The sequence below is a fragment of the Rattus rattus genome, chromosome 3 (assembly GCF_011064425.1).
Source record: "Rattus rattus isolate New Zealand chromosome 3, Rrattus_CSIRO_v1, whole genome shotgun sequence".
Classification (NCBI taxonomy): domain Eukaryota; kingdom Metazoa; phylum Chordata; class Mammalia; order Rodentia; family Muridae; genus Rattus; species Rattus rattus.
Genome location: NC_046156.1, coordinates 21,233,896 through 21,255,077, shown reverse-complemented (window position 1 = coordinate 21,255,077; position 21,182 = coordinate 21,233,896). Strand labels below are relative to the sequence as shown.

At 44.0% G+C, this 21,182-nt stretch overlaps 2 protein-coding genes across 4 annotated transcripts in view; one reads left to right on the top strand and one right to left on the bottom strand.

Moving 5' to 3' along the window:
• The first annotated feature begins 493 nt into the window (after nucleotides 1-493).
• Nucleotides 494-12,096, top strand: Lamtor3 (late endosomal/lysosomal adaptor, MAPK and MTOR activator 3). 3 transcript variants are annotated; one of them, XM_032897267.1, is made up of 7 exons: nucleotides 494-682; nucleotides 900-945; nucleotides 1,974-2,008; nucleotides 7,370-7,428; nucleotides 8,841-8,974; nucleotides 9,340-9,403; nucleotides 11,296-12,096. In XM_032897267.1, the coding sequence occupies exons 2-7, from the start codon at nucleotides 937-939 to the stop codon at nucleotides 11,367-11,369; spliced, it is 375 nt and encodes a 124-aa protein (XP_032753158.1). In that variant the 5' UTR covers nucleotides 494-682; nucleotides 900-936; the 3' UTR covers nucleotides 11,370-12,096. The 3 variants fall into 3 exon arrangements, with proteins under 3 accessions (XP_032753158.1, XP_032753160.1, XP_032753159.1); XM_032897269.1 differs by having other exon boundaries at nucleotides 512-645; XM_032897268.1 differs by having other exon boundaries at nucleotides 512-711.
• Nucleotides 12,097-16,259: 4,163 nt separating this feature from the next.
• Dapp1 (dual adaptor of phosphotyrosine and 3-phosphoinositides 1) overlaps nucleotides 16,260-21,182 on the bottom strand; it is a 47,347-nt gene continuing 42,424 nt past the window's right edge. The window contains exons 8-9 of the mRNA XM_032896615.1: nucleotides 19,546-19,633; nucleotides 16,260-16,766 (exon numbers count right to left, since the gene is read on the bottom strand). Coding sequence (XP_032752506.1) covers nucleotides 16,701-16,766; nucleotides 19,546-19,633 — 154 coding nt within the window. The 3' untranslated portion in view covers nucleotides 16,260-16,700. The remainder of the gene's footprint in view (nucleotides 16,767-19,545; nucleotides 19,634-21,182) is intronic.

Below are 21,182 nucleotides of genomic sequence, written 5' to 3'. Positions count from 1 at the left end.
TACAGTAGGCTTTCTTGAATGTTCAAACATCAACAAAAGATATAGACAGTTTTTTACGAAGCTACAACAAAAGCAGGTCCTAGAGCCAAAGCAGGCAGCCCAGTGCATGCATGTTCAAAACAGACTTGACAAACGAGCCCATGGGTCAAAGGCTCCTGCACTTCTAGGTAAAAACTGTAAGAAAAGAGCATGTCGGGTAGCACCCTCAGGAAACTGACTTGTAGGTTGGGTCATCTAGGGACCTGGGCCTTCTAAGTAGGCTTTTCAGTTCGTGCTTCTCCAAGGTCTTCATTCACAAAAAAGATTTACATAATGGGTCTGGGAAAGGTGTATGCATACTCCGCACAGGACCGTCTTCCTTTGTAGGTGTGTTCAGTAGAAATTAAGGCGCAGGGACCTCAGACGCTCGATCAGCGGCTCAGGGTGCAGGGCGCAGCGCGCAGGCGCAGGAAAACTCCGAAGGGGCGGGGGGGGCGGAGCGGCCGCGCGCGCAGTTTCCGCTGGGTCTCCCCGGAAGTTCCGAATCACCAGTACTAGAGGGTGCAGCAAGTGCTTCCTGGATCGCCACGGAGGTCACGAGTAATGTGACAGCGACTTGACAGGCAGCTTCAGAGAAGCGACTGAACTGCGGGAACACCCGGGCAGGTCTTCCCAGGCTGGAGCGCGCGTTGCGTCTGCAGAGGTCGCCCCTTCTCTCAGCTCCGGGACAGGGTGGGTGGGGAGAGGTGGGCCGTCCGGGCTGGCCACCGGGCAGGGTCCTGGGGACCTCCCCACCCCCTTGACGGAGATCCAGAACTCTCGCTTGGCCCTGGCGAGGGTGCACCTCGTGATGCTGGCTGGGGCTGGGGAGGGTGAATAAGCCCCAGGTGCGGGGGGAGTCACGGAAGTTTTCCTTCCAGGAGTGGAGACTGATTCTGCGAGAGAAAGGGGTTCATCATGGCGGATGTGAGTTGACACCCCTTCCCAAGAAAAATGGGGATGTGGGAGGTTTGCATGACGCTTCTGGGAGGAAGCTAGAATTTTGTTCCGTCCTTAGCCTCACCCTTCTTCCCGGATCCGGATCCGTAGTAAGGACTTGCAGGGACCTTAGTTTCTATCAGGAACGGTTGTGGTGGGGCACTCTTAACCCGAGAGAACTGTACTCTTCCCACCTCCTAATCCTATTGGAGCATACAGAATTCTGGGTGGGTAACTTCGGAGATTCCAAAGGATGACTGACTGCCCTTCCAGTCAGTACCTGATCCAGAGGACAGTGCTCTGAATACTTTCCTACCAAATAAATGCTCTTAGTGTCTCATTAGGCTCAGCATTGCAATCTAAAAGGATTTCTAAAGGGTGACCCTTTCGCAACCTGTATTCCGTTTCTGTGTGTCTGTTTAAGACGAGAGCAAAAGTTCATGGTGGTAACATGGGAGAGGATACTCATTCAGGTTTGTAGATAAAGGTTCAAAACAGCACACATTTAGACTGGAGGTCATAGTTAGGCTTGTTGGCCAGAAATATTTCTAGATGCATGTATAATGAGAGAAGGTGGCTTTCTGTTCTCTTAGTCCTAACCACGTTCCCTGTTCACATTGTCATTATCTTTGTCAAGAAACTGGATATTAAAGTAGTTTATCTGAATTAGGATCATTAAAAACAATCGTGGAAGATCAGTATGGACATAGGAAGAGATTTATAGACTATTCCTAAGGGGACACAGTAGCATCAGGATGTAAATTATTAAGAAACACATGGTCTCATTTTATAGCAAATATGTATTTGTGTTTCCCAATTCCAAGTACACCTTATGAAATTTGATTATCCCTGTATACATGGATCTGAGGCCTGGAAAAAGGTTAATTAACTTCTCCCAAGTTATACAAGTAAAAGATGAAATGCCAGTTACAAATGATGACTTCATGTCCCTTGGTGTATGGACAGGGCTAGAAAAGCACATAGTAATATGATCTTTAAAAATTGTTCTCTTTCAGGATCTAAAGCGATTCCTATACAAAAAGTTGCCAAGGTAAGAAATTACTAATTTGTTGCTAAATAAATTCTGTGCAATATGTTAATCTTACAAAGTATTTTGTTTCTCCTTTTTAAATTAATATTTTATAATTGTCATGGTAATTATTTGCCACGTTTTAATACAAACTAACCCCAAGTATCGTAAGTAATGACTAGTTTCTAGATAGATAACTCGAAGCCCAGGCTGTTAAATGACTTGTGTATGGTTCAACAGCAGATAGGTACTGGGGACAGAACTTAGATTTCTTGCCACTTTCAATTATTTTTAAACACACTATCATTGGTGTTTGTTAGATTATTTTTTAAAGTTCTTAAGTAAATTTAAGAAAAAAAGCTTAGGGTTGGGGACTTAGCTCAGTGGTAGAGCCCTTGCCTAGGAAGCGCAAGGCCCTGGGTTCGGTCCCCAGCTCCGGAAAAAAAGAACCCAAAAAAAAAAAAAAAGCTTAAGACTTGCCATTATTTTCAAGTCTATTTTACTATTGGGACCTAATTGCTGGTCAACATAATCCAAAAATAGTAGGCTCAGAAAACAGTTCCCTACCTGCTTTTAGGTGCCGTTCTTACAAAGGCCTTGACAGGTGTTAACGTTAGCAGATTGCTTTTACGTATTTTACTGATCCAAAGGACTTTCTCACTTGAACTCACTGAAGCTCACTCTTAGTTTAATGTGAAAAAAAAAAAAAAAAAGATGTCTTTGTTGACAAGCACGTCTTTTGTCCACATCCACATCTTTCTACAAATAACTCAGAACTCGTAATCATTAAGGGTGAGCCAGGAAGGGGGGGAAGAATGCCCGAGTCTTTGTTTTCACATTCCAGAACAAAGCAGCAGATTGGACTGAACAACCTTTGAGGTCATCAAGCAGAATAGTCTATGAATATTTTTATATTTGTGGAATAATATAAAAGTTATTTATATTATTTTGTCTAATCTTCCAAGTCTCAAGTTATAAGCAGTTGTGTGCGGATATCAGTTTGCCCCTCAGGTTGAAGAAATTAACTAACACTGGTTTCGAGTTGCTTGAATTGTTGGATGTATGGCTTTTGCTCTGATTATAGATCAGTGGAAATTAATAAGTGTGTTCTGGTTGTGATCTATATAGAAAACACCATTGGTGTATTAAATGAGACAATGATAATTATCGATTTTAATGAAATCTTTAATTATTTAAATGAATTTAATTAAATTAAATTTTAATTCTTTTTCTCTTAATAAAATGGCAAATTATAGAGACCAGCTGCTGGTTCTTTTTTCACACAAATGGCCAACGTGACAGGCAGTGACCGCTTTGCATGCTAACTAATGAGTGGCAATAGAAACAGTGGTACAGGCTAAAACCATGCAGGAGAGGGTTAGTAACTAGTGGGGGAAATAATACTTGTTTTTCTGACCTTATAACATTTCAAAACATTAAGACTTTTCTTGTTATTGATTACTAATGCTTGGGGGACTGCAGGCTGCCCTCGTGTGCTCTCTAAAGCCATGATAAAACACTGACGGAAAGCGACATGAGGAGAAAGAGTGTTACATCTTACAGGTTACAGTTTATCACGGAAGGACAGGGCAGGATCTGAAGCAGAGGCCACGGAGGAATGCTGCCTGCCGGCTGCCTCCACACGGCCTGCTCAGTGTGGTTTTTTTATACAACTCAGCACCACCTGCCTTGGGTGGTTCTACCCCAGGGGCCTGGGACCTCCTTCATCAATCATAATCAAGAAAATGCCCTGCAGACTTGCCTGCAGGCCAGTCTCACGGAGGAGGCATGCTCTGAATTGAGGTTCTCTCTTCCCAGATGACTCCACCTTGTGTCATCAACTTGACCAAAACCTAACCTGCACACAAACAAACATGATAACTAACATAGCAGTCCAAAACATTAAAAAACATTGCAAAAGTGGGCTGGTCACATAATTCCAGCATTCGGAATTGACAGAAGTTCAAAGCCAGCCTGGGCTTCATGAGACCAACAACAGGACCGTTAGATGGCTCCACGGTTAAAGGCTGACGTGGATGCGATGGCATGCATGGTTGACGTATAGAACCACCCACACATATAATAAATAAAAATATCTGAGATGGCCGCTGGAAAGCAGAAGAGACATTGATTTACCGAGTCACCAAGGGGGTCTGCTTCTGTCCTATACCTTCAGATAAGAACAGGCGTCTTTTCTATTCTGTCCTTCACACGTTGAACAGCTTCCCACGTTTCATCCTTTGTGCGCTCCACGCTCTGAAGTCCTTGAGACTTCCTTCGATGTGCGTGTTGTAATGTTTTCATCCGACTGCTTTTCTTACTCAGGTCAGTAAGCTCGCTCCCACTGAGTACCCCTGCCTTTCTGTCTGAGCTTTAACGGTGACCATAAACGTTGAAGTAAATGTTTGTTTACTTCTGAATTCTGACAATTTACCTTTAAGCAAACAGAAAGCTCTGTAGGGTGGGGCTAACACAAGAGATGCGTGCAGTTAAAGAATACTGTGATGATGCATTGCGAGCGTACCTCAGTGAGAGCTTATTTCACACTTGGAAGGCCCCAGGTTCAATCTGCAGCACTTCCAAAGGGACAGGGGAATATTAGTCATAGCATCAGCAGGGAAGGGATTACGCCATCCTTCTCCTGAGGACCACGTTTGCAGATCATTTCCTGTAAACGGGCTTATCACACCCTATGCACAAGAAGAACAGACAGATGATAGCACTATGAACGCTTTGATTCGTTGGTGGATGCCTGGGTTTGCTGGGTGTACACATTCTTGCCAATTTTTTTTTTACAGTTTTATTTATGTGTGTGGGTGTTCTGTATGCATGTATGTCTGTGCACCATGTCATGGCTGGTGTCTGTGGAGGTCAGAAGAGGGAGCCCTAGAACTGAAGTTACAGCTGGTTACAGGCTGACAAGCAAGTGCTGGGAATTGAACCTGCGTTCTTTGGGAGAACCTCCAGACCTCTCAACCACGGAGGCGTTTCTTTAGCTTCATGACTTCTTGGTTCTAACTACTTGATGTCTGTACTTCTTAACTAATCAGGTAGTTCCAGGTGTCAATGAAACGTGGCTTTCTCTGTTAAATATTATCCTTGGGTTTGTATTTTAAAATCCAGTTGTGACCCTCTCCCCTAAAAATCTCAGGTTTTCCACGTTTCACAGTCGTCAATATTTTGTAATTCTATGAAAAGGAGTTTGGTCTGTGCCTCGTGCAAGCTTTGCAGGGATGGCAGTAACTGCCAAGGTCTGAGTCCAGGGCCTTCTGCATGCGGGGCAAGCACTCAGCTACACCGTCAGCCCCAGGATGATGTCTGTATACGAATGTAACGCAGTTATTAGACTGAAAATAGTTAATTTTAGTAAATGTCAGGTTTTTGCTGATTAATAATGTTTATTTCTTATCAACATGTCTCTTGTAGCCTAGCAGTTTTTACTAGTAAAATCTATTCAAACCACTCTTTGTTGTGTGTAGAATTGGAAACAACTTTTATGTTTGTGACCTGATTCTAAAAAGGAGGGCTTTCAGACTCTGGCTGCTCTGCACTCAGGTTTGCGCCTCTGTGGACTTGTCATCTGTTAAAAAGGACATTCTAGAAAACACACACACACACACACACACACACAAGGACATTCTCCTTCTTACCGCCTCCTTTGGTGTGTTAGTTACTATTTAAATTAATTACTGTGGAAATTAGAACTCGCCTGTGCTATACAGATCTTTCTAACATTTTTGTAATATATTGAGCATCTGTTTTTAATTTGATTTTTTTTCTAAGTAGACAATATACTTACAAAATTCAAGGTTACAAAGCTTCCTATGCCTGTCCCGCAGTCATGTTGTTTAGTGTCTAGTCTGCTGCTAGAAACAAGCATCTGCTGTCAGAAGTACTTATATACTGGCAAACAGACACAGCTAGGAGTGTGTGTGTGTGTGTGTGTGTGTGTGTGTGTGCGTGCGTGTGCGCACTTACGTGTGCATGATGTGCATCACACATGCACACATAAGGCTTGCCCACACATGTTGCTTAAGGTACATTTTTCAAATCTGAAGTTTCTTTTTCACTTGACAGAACTTAAGGGGCTAGAGAGATGGCTCAGTAGTTAAGGGCACTTGCTGCTCTTGTGGAAAACACCGGTGTGTTCATTTTCTAGCACCCTCGCTGGGTAATTCACAACCACCTCTAACTCCAGTTTCAGGGAATTTGATGCTCTCTTCCGACCTTGGAAGGTACCTTCACGAATGTGGTACATACACAAGTAGGCACACAGATGGTTTTGTTTGATTGTTTCTAATTAGTGAGAAATCACATATTGGTGGGTAAAGACTTAAGGTGCAAGTGTAAGGACCTGAGTTTGGATCCTCGGAGGAAGTCAGTGCTCCTATAGTAAGTGAGATGTGGGGACAGGAGAATCCCTGGAAGATCATGGCCAGCTAGTCTGACATATGGAGTGGCTGTCCTCTTCCACATGCAGACTAGGGGTCTTGGTTGGTCTCTCTCTCTCTCTCTCTCTCTCTCTCTCTCTCTCTCTCTCTTTTCTTCTCTCTCTCTCTCTCTCTCTCTCACACACACACACACACACACAGATAACACAGATATACATGCATATACTCCTTCACACTCACACACTTTGAGATCAGATCTGCTTAGGGTATAAGGAATGTTCTCCCTCCCATGACTCCCACCTCCATTTCAAGTACTCGATGCCCTAGTATTCAGCTGAGTTGCCACTACCCCAGGGAAGTCTCCCTACAGATCTTCTAATGGCACCTCCTACAGCAGTAATTTTACCTCAGTGTAAGATTACCTAGTAGCCACTCAGTTTAGAGTCTAAGCTCGTGGAGTCAGTGTCAGAATATCAGGAAATGGAAGTGCCTAAAAATCCAGAGACCCAGTAGCAGAAAGAGTGAGGAGAAGAAAACAGACAAAGGCTCTGTTTTTACCTTTGTCACTGTCGCCACAGCTGAACCATTTTCTGCTTCTATAAACCAAGGAGTGATAAAACATAAACTCTTCAATAATAAATATGCACGCCAGATATCCTCACCATTTCAGTAGGGCAGAGCACACTCATTGAATTTCTAGAAAAGTGTCCATAAACACACCTGGGAGCATGGTTTAGCAAGTAGGTATGCATGCACACACACATGTTTTTCAGAAACACGCATGAAACAGGGCAGGGGACTTCGCTTGGTAGTACAGCCCTTCCTAGAGTGTGAAACTCCCTGGTTCAGTCTTTAGTGCTACAGGAGGGAAACAGAAAGAGATATATATATATATATGCATGCATGCTTGAGAAAGTACCACCATGAGCCTGAGATACATATGCCTAGAAATCAGAATGACTTTGTAATACTGACCTTTGTTTTCTTGTAGCGTTGAAGGGCTCCATGCAATCGTTGTGTCAGATAGAGACGGGGTGCCTGTTATTAAAGGTAACACTGACTGCTTCCTGCACATTTACTTTTGACAGGAATGTTTTATATTTAAATAAGTAAAAATATGCAGAGTTTATTGCAACAAACTGGAAAGACCGCTTTAGTTGTTTGAGGAAGTTCGTATTTTGTCTGCTGAGGCCTTGGTCTGGAACCTATAGTGAAGTGGTCCACGTAGCATCTGGACCAATCTCTGCGTGCATTGGCCGTTGGCCTGGTTTTCCATTGGGATGCTATGGCACAACACAAGCCATTAAGCATAGCTTTAGGGTCGAAACTGGGTGTGCAAGGGAGGCAGGCAGCCAACCCCTAAACCAGGGCACTGACCCACACTGGTGGTTTTTAATCTTGCCGGTCTTTACTACAAATATATTTCTTAAAACTTTAAAGTCATCATTATTTTCGTTGATCAGAATCTGAGACATTTTTAAAAATACATCTGCATAAATCCTTGAGAATTCTGTGCATGCACACAGTGTGTTTTGATCACGTTCACGACCACCCCAGATCCCCCCAACATGGTTTGGTCTGTTCTCAGCATTTTTGAGCACACATTCGCTGTAACAGAGATAGTGTGAACTCAGGTTGTTCGCTGTTCGTTTCTTCTGGCATGATCAAGGTGGACTTGGCTAGTTTCCCTTACCAAAGATTAAAGATGAGGTTGCATCTTACGCATTGTTTACAGTCTCTTTTCCACATCGGGACAAATATGTCAGACAGTTTTAGGCATTAAGAGTGAAGTGTGCTTTAGAGGTCACCTGGCTTAGTTCTTCCATTTCATCCATTAGCATGGTCAGGTGCAGAGGGGACGCTGCCTGCCCAGAGCTGAGCACTGAGTTGGTGACAAGACATGATAGAGTCCATTGACTCCGTGCTACCCACCACACAGCGTGGGCAGCTGTGGGCAGGACGCCTTTCCCTTCTCACCCCTATAAAGAGGGCTCAGGTGATTCTGCAGCCCTTTTGTTCTTTCACAGAATCTCTGTGAACCACTGAAACTCCATACTTAGCTGATGCAGCTAATACTAGTCTAGCCTTAGTGAGTGGCAGGAACATGACGATGGCAGCCAGCTCTTGGGCTGTAGGAAGACTTTCTAGCTTTTTCCATTTGCTTCTGTCTACAGTGTAGTAGTGTAGTATAGTATAGACTAGTATAGTATAGATTAGTATAGTATAGATTAGTAGTGATTAGTTATAGTCTCAGATGACCAGAATATTCATTTTGTTACATGTGAGTCAGCATTTCTTCCCTCAGTTATTTATGGTTACAGACCTGAGACCCAGTTAGTGGTAGGGTTTTCAAATGATAAATGTTCTGTTGTGTCTAGGCTTTTACTGGTCTGTGCTTTAGAACTTGCTGTGAGCTCTTCCCACCCTACTCTGCATAACGTTTGTTTACTCGCTCATCCCAGTGGCTAACGACAGTGCTCCAGAGCACGCCCTGAGGCCTGGCTTCTTGTCCACTTTCGCCCTCGCAACAGACCAAGGCAGCAAACTCGGACTTTCAAAAAATAAAAGCATCATCTGCTACTATAATACCTATCAGGTCTGTATACTTAGTTTGGAGCACTGAACACTTTGCTGGTTTCACCGACCATTTTTACATCTTTGGTATAAATTGTTTTTAGCATAGATCCAAATTTTAGTATGAAGGGGATAGAATTTTTAATATTTAGCCTAAACTAATCTTTTTTAGAAAGGAAATAATTATTATGGAAAAGTACTTAAAACTTTAAAAATAAAGTATGTGTCAGATCATTGACTCCAGTAGATGGTGCCGTTAGCTTGCAGAGCTGAGATTCTTCCACAGCTGCTGCTGTGACAGGTACAAAGCACTTGCCTTGAAAGCTCGGTGACCAGCTGTTTCCATCTGTGTACGTGCAACATTGCTATTTAGATCTCTCTTTTCAGGTGGTTCAATTCAATCGTTTGCCTCTGGTGGTGAGTTTTATAGCCAGCAGCAATGCCAACACAGGTACGTTAGAAGGGCCACAGATGCAGACTGTAATTCTTTATAGCACTGTGCCTGTGCAGTGTGACAGATCAGGACTGACAGAGGGAGACACCTGCATCTGTGCCTCAGCACAGTTCCCACGTCTGCCTCCTTCCGGGGCCTTGTCCCTCTCCAGCGTTGTTTTCAGGTACACTTGAGGAGAGGCAGGACAGGGGAGTTTTTCGACTCAGTGTTGCGTTTCCTGTGTTGTCTGTGACTCACACTGAAACAGCCTGCAAAAAGGAAGGGTTACAGAACATAAGCTGAACAGAACACATGTGGAGTGCTGTACGAATAACTTAATTCGAGTCCACAAATGGGACCTCATAAAACTGCAAAGCTTCTGTAAGGCAAAGGACACTGTCGTTGGGACAAAACGGCAACCAACAGATTGGGAAAAGATCTTTACCAATCCTACAACAGATAGAGGCCTTATATCCAATATATACAAAGAACTCAAGAAGTTAGACTCCAAAAAACCCTATTAAAAATGGGGTACAAAAGAATTCTCAATTGAGGAATATCTAATGGCTGCAAAGCACCTAAAGAAATGTTGAACATCCTTAGTCATCAGGGAATCACAAATCAAAACAACCCTGAGATTCCACCTTACACCAGTGAGAATGACTAAGATCAGAAACTCAGGTGACAGCAAATGCTGGCGAGGATGTGGAAAAAGAAGAACACTCCTCCATTGTTGGTGGGACTTCATGAAATTCATAGGCAAATGGATGGAACTAGAAAATATCATCCTGAGTGAGATAATCCAGTCACAAAAGAACACACATGGTATGCATTCACTGATAAGTGGATATTAGCCTAAACCTCGAAATACCTAAGAAAAAATTCACAGATCACATGCAGCTCAAGAAGAAGGAAGACCAAAATGTGGATGCATCATTCCTTCTCAGAAGGGAGAACAAAATACTCACAGGAGGAAATACATGGACAAAAAGTGGAGAAGGGACTAAAGAAAAGGTCATTCAGAGACTGCCCCACCTGGGGATCCATCCCATAAGCAGCCACCAAACCCAGTCACTATTGCTGAAGCCAAGAAGTGCTTGCTGACAGGAGCCTGATATGGATGTCTCCTGAGAGGCTTTGCTAGAGCCTTACTGATACGGATGAGGATGCTTGCAGCTAACCATCAGACTGAGCATAGGGACCCCAATGGAGGAGTTAGAGAAAGGACTGAAGGAACTGAAGAGGTTTGCAACCCATAGGAAGAACAACAATATCAACCACCAGAGCTCTCAAGGACTAAACCACCAACCAATGAGTACACATGGAGGGACTCGTGACTCCAGCCACATAGGTAGCAGAGGACGGCATTGTCTGGCATCAATAGGAGGAAAAGCCCTTGGTCCTGTGAAGGCTCGGTTCCCCCAGTGTAGGGGAATGCCAGGGCATGGAGGTGGGAGTGGGAGCATCTTCACAGAAGCAAAGGGAAGGGGAGAGGAAAGCAATGGGAGAGAAGGGAAAGGGGATAACATTTGAAACGTAAATACATAAAATATCCAAGAAAAGTAAAATTAGAAAGAAATAAGTGACTTAATTCTCTAGACCTGTCAATTGAATTCCAATGTTGAGATTTTGGACACTTGGAGATAAGTTGGATGTGATTAAGAATTCAGAGGATTTAGCTCAGTGGTAGAGGGCTTGCCTAGCAAGCGCAAGGCCCTGGGTTCGGTCCCCAGCTCCGAATAAAAGAAAAGAAAAAAAAAAAAAAAAAGAATTCAGAGATACTTTCTTTGTTTCTTTTCTGTCACTGTGGTAAATACTCCGACAAAAGCCACATGAGGAGAAAGAGTTTATTTTAGCTCAGAGCTCATAAGTGAAATTTTCTAACATTCTAATTTTCAACTCTCTTTTAGGACTAATTGTCAGCCTAGAAAAGGAGCTCGCTCCCTTATTTGAAGAACTGATAAAAGTTGTGGAAGTGTCTTAATCCAGCAGTGGCTCTGGTGCGTGCCTCGGCCTCCCTGCAGCAACCCTGGACCAGGCCAGCAACCTTCAGACCACACTCGTACTTGTATCCATGTATTCAAAGGGCCGCCTTTCCACCTTACACTAAAGAAGAGCCTACCACTATAATTTATAGACAGATCAATTGTTCTATTTATGTGTATAAAGTCTTTTCTTCCTCAGTGAGATCTGGGAACGCCACAGAAATGGTTCATTCTATTGCAGCTCCCATGGAGTTAGTGCGGGCGCCTGAGAGTGAGCGGCCCCTGTCCAGCACATCAGGGTGGGATGGTATGGTGAGGCCGGAGCCCGCAAGCACACCTGAACTCTGCTCCACTCCATAAGCCGTAGACCTTTACCGAGATTGTAATGAGGTTGTTTTCTTATTAAGGTTATATTGTATTTCTTCTCACTGTGAGGAAGATGAAATGGCTCAGTAAAAATAATCAAGTACAATCGCTAACGCCCCTCTGCTCTCAGTGTGGTGAGTGTTACTAATGGACTGGATTCTTCAGGGTGCCGCTCCTCAGTGAGAATGAAATCACTACTTAGACTCTTCTGCTTCCTCTGTAACCGTGCTTCCATGATTATGTTCTTTGTACGGTTGAAATGCATGACACTGAATTGTTTCCATTATCAGTATGTATATAAAAATGACAGGATAGCCATTTTTATACATGAGTATAAATAAAATAGTATTTTTAAAAGTACAGGATGAGCTCTGTATAGGACTCTCTTTTCGGACTTTTGAAAAGTTTGAGAGACATAATTCTGTCTTCGCTTACATGAGTAAGCAATGAATAGTTCTTATATGGATTGTATTGGAGATCGTTGTGCCTGGTATAAACTGTCAAAAAACCCTCACTGGTGAGCCTGGCTGAATCTCGGGGAGAAGAGTGACCTCTGCTTATATACCTGAGAGGCCGAGGAGTGCATCAGCCTAAGTTCTGGCTCAGGGCTGTTTGTCTCTGGGATGGTTCAGAACACATGCACTGCTGTGTGCCAGGTTACAGCCTCCTGCTGCACAGCTGCATCACTGCACAGCTGCATCGCTGCACAGCTGCATCGCTGCACAGCCTCCCGCTGCACAGCTGCATCGCTGCACAGCCTCCCGCTGCACAGCTGCATCACTGCACAGCTGCACAGCCCCCCACTGCACAGCTGCATCACTGCACAGCTGCCTCCCACTGCACAGCTGCATCACTGCACAGCTGCATCACTGCGCAGCTGCCCAGCCTCCTGCTGCACGGTTGCCTTGGAACATCTGCTCTGGAGACGCCTGTTGCATGGACAGAATGCTGGTACTGTCCCTAGGCGCTACACGAGCTGGATGGCTGAGCACCCTGCTGCCTTTCCTTTCCCTCATTTTGCAGCACAATCTGAGATGAATTGTGGGTAGAGAAGGCGGGTTATAGAGTGCTGAGAGAGAGACAGAAGGCACTGCGGAGCTACAATATGCCGGAGAGAATGTTTTACTGTTTTTAGGGAGCTGTGAACTGTTAGTGAACTATGAGATGTACCCATTCAGATACAGAATTCTCATTGTCTGAGTTACCACTCAACAATGTCTAGGAAATTCTTGCTAGTGATGTGGTGTGGGAAACAGAAAGGTAATTATGGGTAACATAAAGCTAGAAAGCTTAAGAGTATACCTATGTAGTGTTGTGTGTGCATACACACTTGTACACATGTGGGTCAAAGGACAACCCAGGAGTCAGTTCTCTCCTGCGATGTGTATCTGGGGATTGAACTTGGATTGACCACACTCACACACAATAACAATAAGTACAAATTTTAAAATACCTGGACAAAACCAAAGTGAGAAAGTTGTGTCAGCTCTCAAGCAGATCAGTAGGGTTATGTGTATGTGCGGGGGGACCAGCCTCTGCTTGGAGAGGGGTTCTGAGAGAATGGGTGTCTGGGAGCAGCGAAAACAAACAACAAATTGAGGGTCCAAGCTGGAGGCCTGTGCTCCATGAAGACAGATTTCCAGCTTGCTTTCTCTCTGCTCTACGGTCTCTCTGATCTACTTTCTTTGGGATCTGCAGACAGCTCTCTTTACCTTCTGCTTGAGACAGTTCTCCAAGCAGTTGCCTCTTGCTATTCTAAAAAATTCTCTGGACGCTCATCACCAGAGCATAAGCCCTGTCTTTTATTTTACATATTAATCTAGTCATTTACACCGGGTTTCCTTTCTGATTATCCTATGAATAGCGTCCCTTAGCCCCAGCCCCTAATTCTTAGGAAACAACATGCACACATTTCTTAAAAGTTTAACATTGCAAAAGAATGCAGAGATCAGCCTGCCTCTGTTAAGCACTGATGAGAAGCTAGCTAGATGGGACCCTGTCCTAAAATACCATTTTTAGCACACCTGGGCTTGGACTTGCTATGTCCTAGGCTGACCTTGAACTCAGGAATCTGCCTAGTTTTGTATCTGACAAGCTAACTCATAGTGTAGCTACCTCTGTTCCTTTAGATTTGGGAAACCCCTCGTATAATTCATATTGCATCCTTATTTTTTGCATCGTTGAGAAATTACATATTTTCAAACTGATGTTTTTAGCGTTCTTTTTCACAACCTTAAAGGCTCTTCTGAAGGTCCCAGCATTACCATTTTGCTAGGATATTAGACACACCTTTGCCTCCTGGACTCCCTGTTGTGATTATCATGGAGTCATTAAGGTTTAACTGGGAGGACATTCTTTAAGGGAGGAATGTAAAAGATGTGCATTATTACACAAACTAGCCTTATGCCCATGGCAGTCCTCTATACTTAGAGGCTTTGCCCACTGACCCAGTGACTCACCACGGTCTTCTGTCCGCACCAGGGTCATGCTGGACCCATGTGTATTCGCTATAAGGGATTGGTGTGACACAGCCCAGAGACTAAGTGGAGACTTAGAGCATTCCCCCCTTGTTCCAAAAACCTTTCAGCTGACGGGTGAGTCCTGCCCATACTCTGTTAACTAAACATTCCAGGTCATTCTGTCCTAGGTAGCAAAATGAAGTCATGCTTAGCAATGTAAGCAGTTTTGAGTAAATATAAACTAATATATCAATATCTAGTAATTGGTCTTTTCTACCTTATTCTCCTTCATAAGCAATAAAAATGTTTTAATAGAAATTGGACATATACAACAAAATCATACATTATTTAATGAACAGAACAAACATATAAATAAATGTATTTTACAGAAGGTAGAGTGTTTAGTACAGAGCCATTTCTTACTCCTTGACACAATGTATTTTATCTCGACGCTGCTTTATACCATCTAATACAAACATAACAAGTTACAACCCCGCCCCCCCATTGAGGCCAGTTGTTCTAATTGATCCATAACCCAGCTCCAAAAACTCTGAAATAAACGACTTTTCTTAGGTGTTTAGATACCAGGGAAAGATACTTAACAAGGTTCTATGAATGAATCTTGACACCAACTTGAGAAATATCAAAAGGAGGAAAGTACCCTTCTGGATGTGTCCCTGAAGGTGGGCCAGAGATGTGCGTGCTGACCCGATGGATGGTTTAATCCATTCCTGGATCAGAATCTGAGCGGACTATGAGGAGGGGGCAGAACGTGGAAGCCTGACACTCGAGACATATTTCTGAGGACGTTGTCTTGCCCTCTTCCCTTCCCTGTGACTGACTGCCTTGTTCTGCTTCCCGCCTGCTCTGATGTGAGCAGCTATACCACACCGTACCCGGCACAGGGGGCAGAGACATCTTGGAACCACAGAGGGAAATGAATCGTTCTGTAAATTGTTGGCTCGAGCATTGAGACGATGAAGGAGAGCAGATTCCACTTCAGCATTTTGGTCACACTGACAAAGTGAAAACCATTGTCCCTTTCTACTGCAGGAACAGAGTTCCGTCAGCTCTGCATCACTTGCTGGCTTACCACTCATTTGGGTCCCTTCTAAAAAAAAAAGCCAGATCAATAATGATTGGAAATTAAAAATCTGTTCATGGCCTCTGAACACCAGCAAGTCATTGCAACTCAGTCCTGGTCTTCTAGTCTGCAACAGCTATGTACCATGGATTTTACAAAGATTTAATTTACTCCCTAGGAAACAGAAGTCGCCTTTTAACGTTTGGGTACTTCATGGCCATAATCTCATACAGCTCGGAAAAGAGACAGAGCACAGGCTTTATGGAGAAGTCTAGATGAATTTGAAGAAATGACAGCTAAAGAGTTTTAATTAGTGCTTATACATATATTTGTAATGATAACCATTAAACTAAGTCATTCACTACCACCCTTCTCAGGGTGTTACTGTTTAAAACATTCCTACCCTTTATTACACGTTCATTTACTTTTTCCTATCTAGCCACCCACACGACATGTAGTTTTCAATTTATCATTAGAAGTGAAGGGTCCACTGGATTTGTGTGTGCGTGTGTGTGTGTGTGTGTGTGTGTGTGTGTGTGTGTGTGTGTGTGTGTGGAGAGAGAGAGAGAGAGAGAGAGAAAGAAAGAAAGTAGGGGCCATTCATGGTGGCATATACATGTAGAGGTCAGAGAACAATTTTGTGGAATTGCTTCTCTCCTCCTACCTTTGTGTGAGTTTGGGGGAACCCACTCAAGGATCCCACAGAGTATGCTAAAATGGCTTACCAAGCCATCTCTCCAGCCTTCTAAGCCTTTTAAAAAGACTGTGTGTGTGTGTGTGTGTGTGTGTGTGTGTGTGTGTGTGTGTGTGTGTGCGCGCTTGAGCATGGGTCCCTGGAGTTGGGCATTTGTGAACCCCTGGATATAGGTCCTGGAAACTGAATTCAGGTTCTCTGCACGAGCAGCTGTACTTTTCATGGCTGAGCCATCTCTTCAGCCCTATTTGAGGTCTTTGTATATAAACAAAAGAAAAGCAACCTGTCCTTTGAACGTCCGCGGTGTTTATTATCTTAATCTGCTTCCTAAAAGCACAGCCCGAACTCCCTGATGCACTGCTGTTTCCTTGCTGCATGGAGCATGTCCTGAAGTTTAGTTGTGCTGACCATGACTTGGGGCTGGACTCCAGGCAAATAAAGTCAACAAGCCTAAGCCACTGGGACAGCCACCGAGCTGGCGCTGGGTCCAAGAGTGGCTCCACATGGATGGTAGGCAGTTGCCATCAGCAGGGCACTGCATCTGTGTTCCCGAGCAGACGGCCAGGTCCTGCCAGCTGTTTTCCACGAATCAGCAAACAGCATACAGCTTCCAAGCAGGATCTGCTTTTGGTTTGTTTTTAGAGGAAATACTTCGGTGAGCTTTCCTCTGAAGTCCGCCACAGATCCGACACCTGGCACATCAACCTTGCCCTTGAGCAAGAAAGTTCTATTTGAAGATAAATGAGCGAGATCGGATGGTGTCGTCTTGATCCAGCTGTTTTCTTATTTTTGACTGTAATAAAAACATAGATAACGTCTGTTATTGGATCACTTACCGATATTGATTCTGCAGTGGTAAGAGAGACATGCTGAGTAGTAAAGGAGACATGGTTACAAGGTGCCACACCGCTACCAAGTTTTAATGTTTGCTTTTATTAATTTTCCTTCTGGACATTGTCGAGTGCCTATTACAACAGGTACAGTTTGGGAATCTCTCTAACAGTTCTGAGACAGCATGACACCCAGGCAAAAGGACGACTCAGGCTGCAGCTGTGGACTTAGAACGATGCTGATGATCCGCGGTTAGGCGGAAGGGCAGCTGAAAACCACCAGAGAAGGGCTGTGTTGTGTTCTTAAATAGCCACTTGCCCAGGGAGAAGTCTGAAAGTGTCCACTGAACTGCTTTTTCATTTAAATTTTGTGTCATTTGTAGAATGACAGAATATATGGAAGTAGAAATAGAGCCTGTGGTAGGATATCTGATCACACTGTGAACCCTGAGATTGTGTTGTTTAGTGGAAAAACTTGTTTCTAGTTGCAGTGGGTCACACACCTTTGATCCCACTCACAGGAATACAGACGTGCCTGTAGTACACACCTTTAATCCTAAAGAACGAAGATAAAGTTAGTTTGTAAAAGGAAGCAGCCATATTTGAAAGTGACGTCTAATTGAGTGGCAGACAATGTGGTGATGTGGTGAATCAGAGAAAGATGTGATAGAATAGGAGAAGAGAGGAAACGGAAGCTACTTAAGAGAGCAGCACAGAGGGTGGGGAGATGGCTCAGCGGTTAAGAGCACTGACTGCTCTTCCAGAGGTCCTGAGTTCAAATCCCAGCAACCACATGGTGGCTCACAACCATCTGTAATGAGATCTGATGCCCTCTTTGGGTGTGTCTAAAGACAGCTACAGTGTACTCATATAATAAAATAAATAAATAAATACGTCTTTTTAAAAAGAGCAGCACAGAGTGAGAGAGAGAAAGAGGAAACAGCTTTACTGGGAAATTTTTACAGAGATAGGTTGCAGAGAATGAACGAGATAGACACAGGTAAGGACAGAAGGAGCCAGAAGATTATAAGATTGCTAGAGTTAGTTTGAGACCAAGCAGGGCAACTGAGGAAAAGCCCAGAGAAGCTGGATTGAATCAGTCAGCATGGAGAGGAGTTTGAGTCAGAGCAGCTGAGCTGAATCAGCCAATCAGAGATCAGAAAGAACTAGGGAGGGCGAGCTTATTCAGCAGTCTCAGAGGGCTGAAAACAGTCTAGACCCAGGTAAGATTGTATGGAGGCAAGAAGCCTAGGTTAGCAGACGGGCAATAAGCTTGCAAGACGACAATCATATTAGGTGAATAAAAGTTACTTTTTACAGGAGTCATTTTAGCCCAGATATGCCATGAGAGCATTTCTCCACTGACACTCAGCACGAGAGCAGTCTCAAAATGAGCATTGTATTGACTTGGATTTCAAACAGAAAGGACAAAACAGGGAGCTGGAGACATAGGTGGCTCAGTGGTTAAGAGCACTGAATGTAGCACTGACTAATCTTCCAGAGGTCCTGAGTTCAAATCCCAGCAACCACAAGGGGGCCCACAACCATCTATAATGACATCTGATGCCCTCTTCTGCTGTGTCTGAAGACAGCTACAGTGTGCTTATATGTAATTAATAAATGAATCTTTTTTTATAAAAGGGACAAAACAAAAAACAAAATCAACCAACCAACCAACCAAAAACAGCCCCCCTTTTCTGGTGGAGAGGAGTGTTTCTGTCACTGAGCTCCAAGCCTGGCTTTAAGGATATCCATTTTCAGGCAATGCCTATAGACTATAATATCACACACACACACACACACACACACACACACACACACACACACACACACACACAGTGATTAGAAAAAGAAAAAACGTCTTGCCTTTGAATACACCATGGGTTTCAAGACAGTATACTATGGTTTGATCCATGTGTAAAAGCTTGGTCCCTAGGGTGACGGCATTGATGTGATGGGACCTTTAAAAGATGGGACTTACTGTGAAGTCCCGAGGTCACTGTGCACTGCCCCTGGAAGTAAGAACGGTTCTGAGAGAGTTCTAGAAGCCTGAGCTTGACTGGGGGCAGTTCACCTCTGGCTTCCTGTTTGTGACCGTTTCCATACTCCACGAGCCCCTGAAGGTCTGCATCAGAAGCTCATGGGAGTGCTATGCTCTTGGACCTCAAAAACTGGGAACCTCCTTTACTTCATAAGTAGCTTGCCTTGTTATTTCATGAGAGAAACAACAACCAGATTAAAATATCACACTTGCAGGAAATATTAGAAAGCTTTTAGTCAGCTGCCAACTCTCTATAATGTGCATGGGGGGGGGATGTAAGAGCAGGAAGATAATACACTTTGGTAATTTGGTAACACATACACACAAAGTGGACTTTACACTGGGAACCAACAGTTACTCCCTAAACTCCCTCTGTGACAATTTAAAAGGCTTTCCAAGTTGAAGCATATGTCAGCGTCCCTCTCTGAGGCCTTCCAGTCTAGATATTCTATTCTAGAGAAAATGATAATAACCAGTACACCTTACAGGAAGACTGCCAACAGCAGTGGCTGAGGATAGGCTGAGAGACCCAAGAATAACTCCACCCTTCCTTCTCACAACCCCCTTAAGAACGCACAGATGATTCCACAAAACTGGGACGAGCCTTCCTTTTGGTTCTAGAGCCTGATCTAACTGGTGTATGCTTGAAGTCAACACGTTAGTGAACCAAGACGGGACATCTGGGGACTTTTGCAACTCACCAACTTCCATCGCAGTATTTTGATCCATTCATCGGCTTCGACTCCCGTCTTTGCACAGAGATAAAATGTCCTGAATGGGAACACTAGGCTGAGGAAAGGAAAGAGTGTGAGGTGCTAAGTGTAGGTCGAAGTGTACAGCCTGGCTGAACTGTGAGAGTGCCTTCCAGGGGAAGAAGGATTGCCGAGGGCTCCCATAATTAGCATGGTTAACCTTGAGGAACTGGCGTACATAGAGCCGTTCCCGTCAGCAACTGGGGAAATGCTAGAAGGTCTTAAGTTTGTATTATTGTAGACCAGATTTATATTCTCCCAGGAGACTTCAAAGAAGAAGTCCGGGGCACACCCACAGCCTTTTGTGGTGCTTGTCTTCTGTGGAAGTTTACTCAGCTGAGCTCCCCAGTGGGCCACAGCCTGCTCTCTGTGGGTCGGAGGACAAGCCAGACAGAGAAGAGGGCCTGCTGAAGAGCTTATTTTAACTGGCTGCTTTAAGGAGGGTAACACTTCCTCCTGAAGATGTAGTCAGTTTCAAAACAGAATAGGAAGGGGGTGGGGGTGGGGAATAGAATACTTCAGTTGTTATCTGACCCGTTCCTTACCACCAGATAGTCTCTGCCATAAAAAACAAAAAACAACAACAACAACAAAAAAACAACCTTTTTTCATCACAAAAGATTGGGAAGGTATTTATGATAACTTTTCATTTTGCTGCCTCTGACTATTCAGTCAAAATCGTTTGAGTGAAAAAGTTAGCAGTAGCATATCCTGGTCATTCTTTCTATCCTTACAATTGAGACACAAACATTAATTTTTTTTTCTGTTCTCCCCACCCACCCCACCCCTAACCCCCATATCCTAGCCTAGCCTTGAACTTGCTATGTAGCAGAGGATGACCTTGAACTCGTGATTCCTGGAGCTGAAATTCAGAAGTGTTTCTATCACCTGAATGCCTGAGCAGCACATCTTGTAGCTCTCAGCCCTGTGCGTGGGTGGCTGAGTAGATGGGGGTGGGGATGGAGGGATGTTGACAAAGGACTGTTGTGCGTGTTAACTGGTTCCTGGATGTCACCGACACTCCCTGCTGCAAACATGATTTGCTTTATAAATTCACACAAATCTCCCTTTTCTTCTTGCCAACAGAAGCCCAGACAATACATTTAATTAGTGTAAGCCAGTTATGATTATGTTATGGTTGTTTATGTTGTGGCTAGTGAGTCAAGGGGAGGCCTCACAGGGCCAGGTTTCCAGGGAAACACTGGCTTTCCTGACACAAAGAACCAGGCAGAGCTGATACATCTTTCTTCCTGTCTGTGAAAACATGAGGGGCAGAAGTAGCCACTTGGATCTGACGGAGCCAGCAGGGGAGAGTCAAGAAAAGGGTAGAGACCAGGCCTGGGACCTTGTCACTGTCCACCTGCTTCTCAAGTTGTTACTCAAGAAAATCAGATCTCCTTTAGATCATCGACAGGTGTTAACAAGATGTCTGGTGTTCATTGATGCTGCCAGTTGCTCACTGTCTCTGTGTAACATGAAATTACGGTTCTTTCTATATATATATATATATATATCTTTATTCTCGGAGGGTCCACATTAGAGATGCTGCATCCCTGCAGCTTTCTTCCAACCAGCTTACGGAAAGA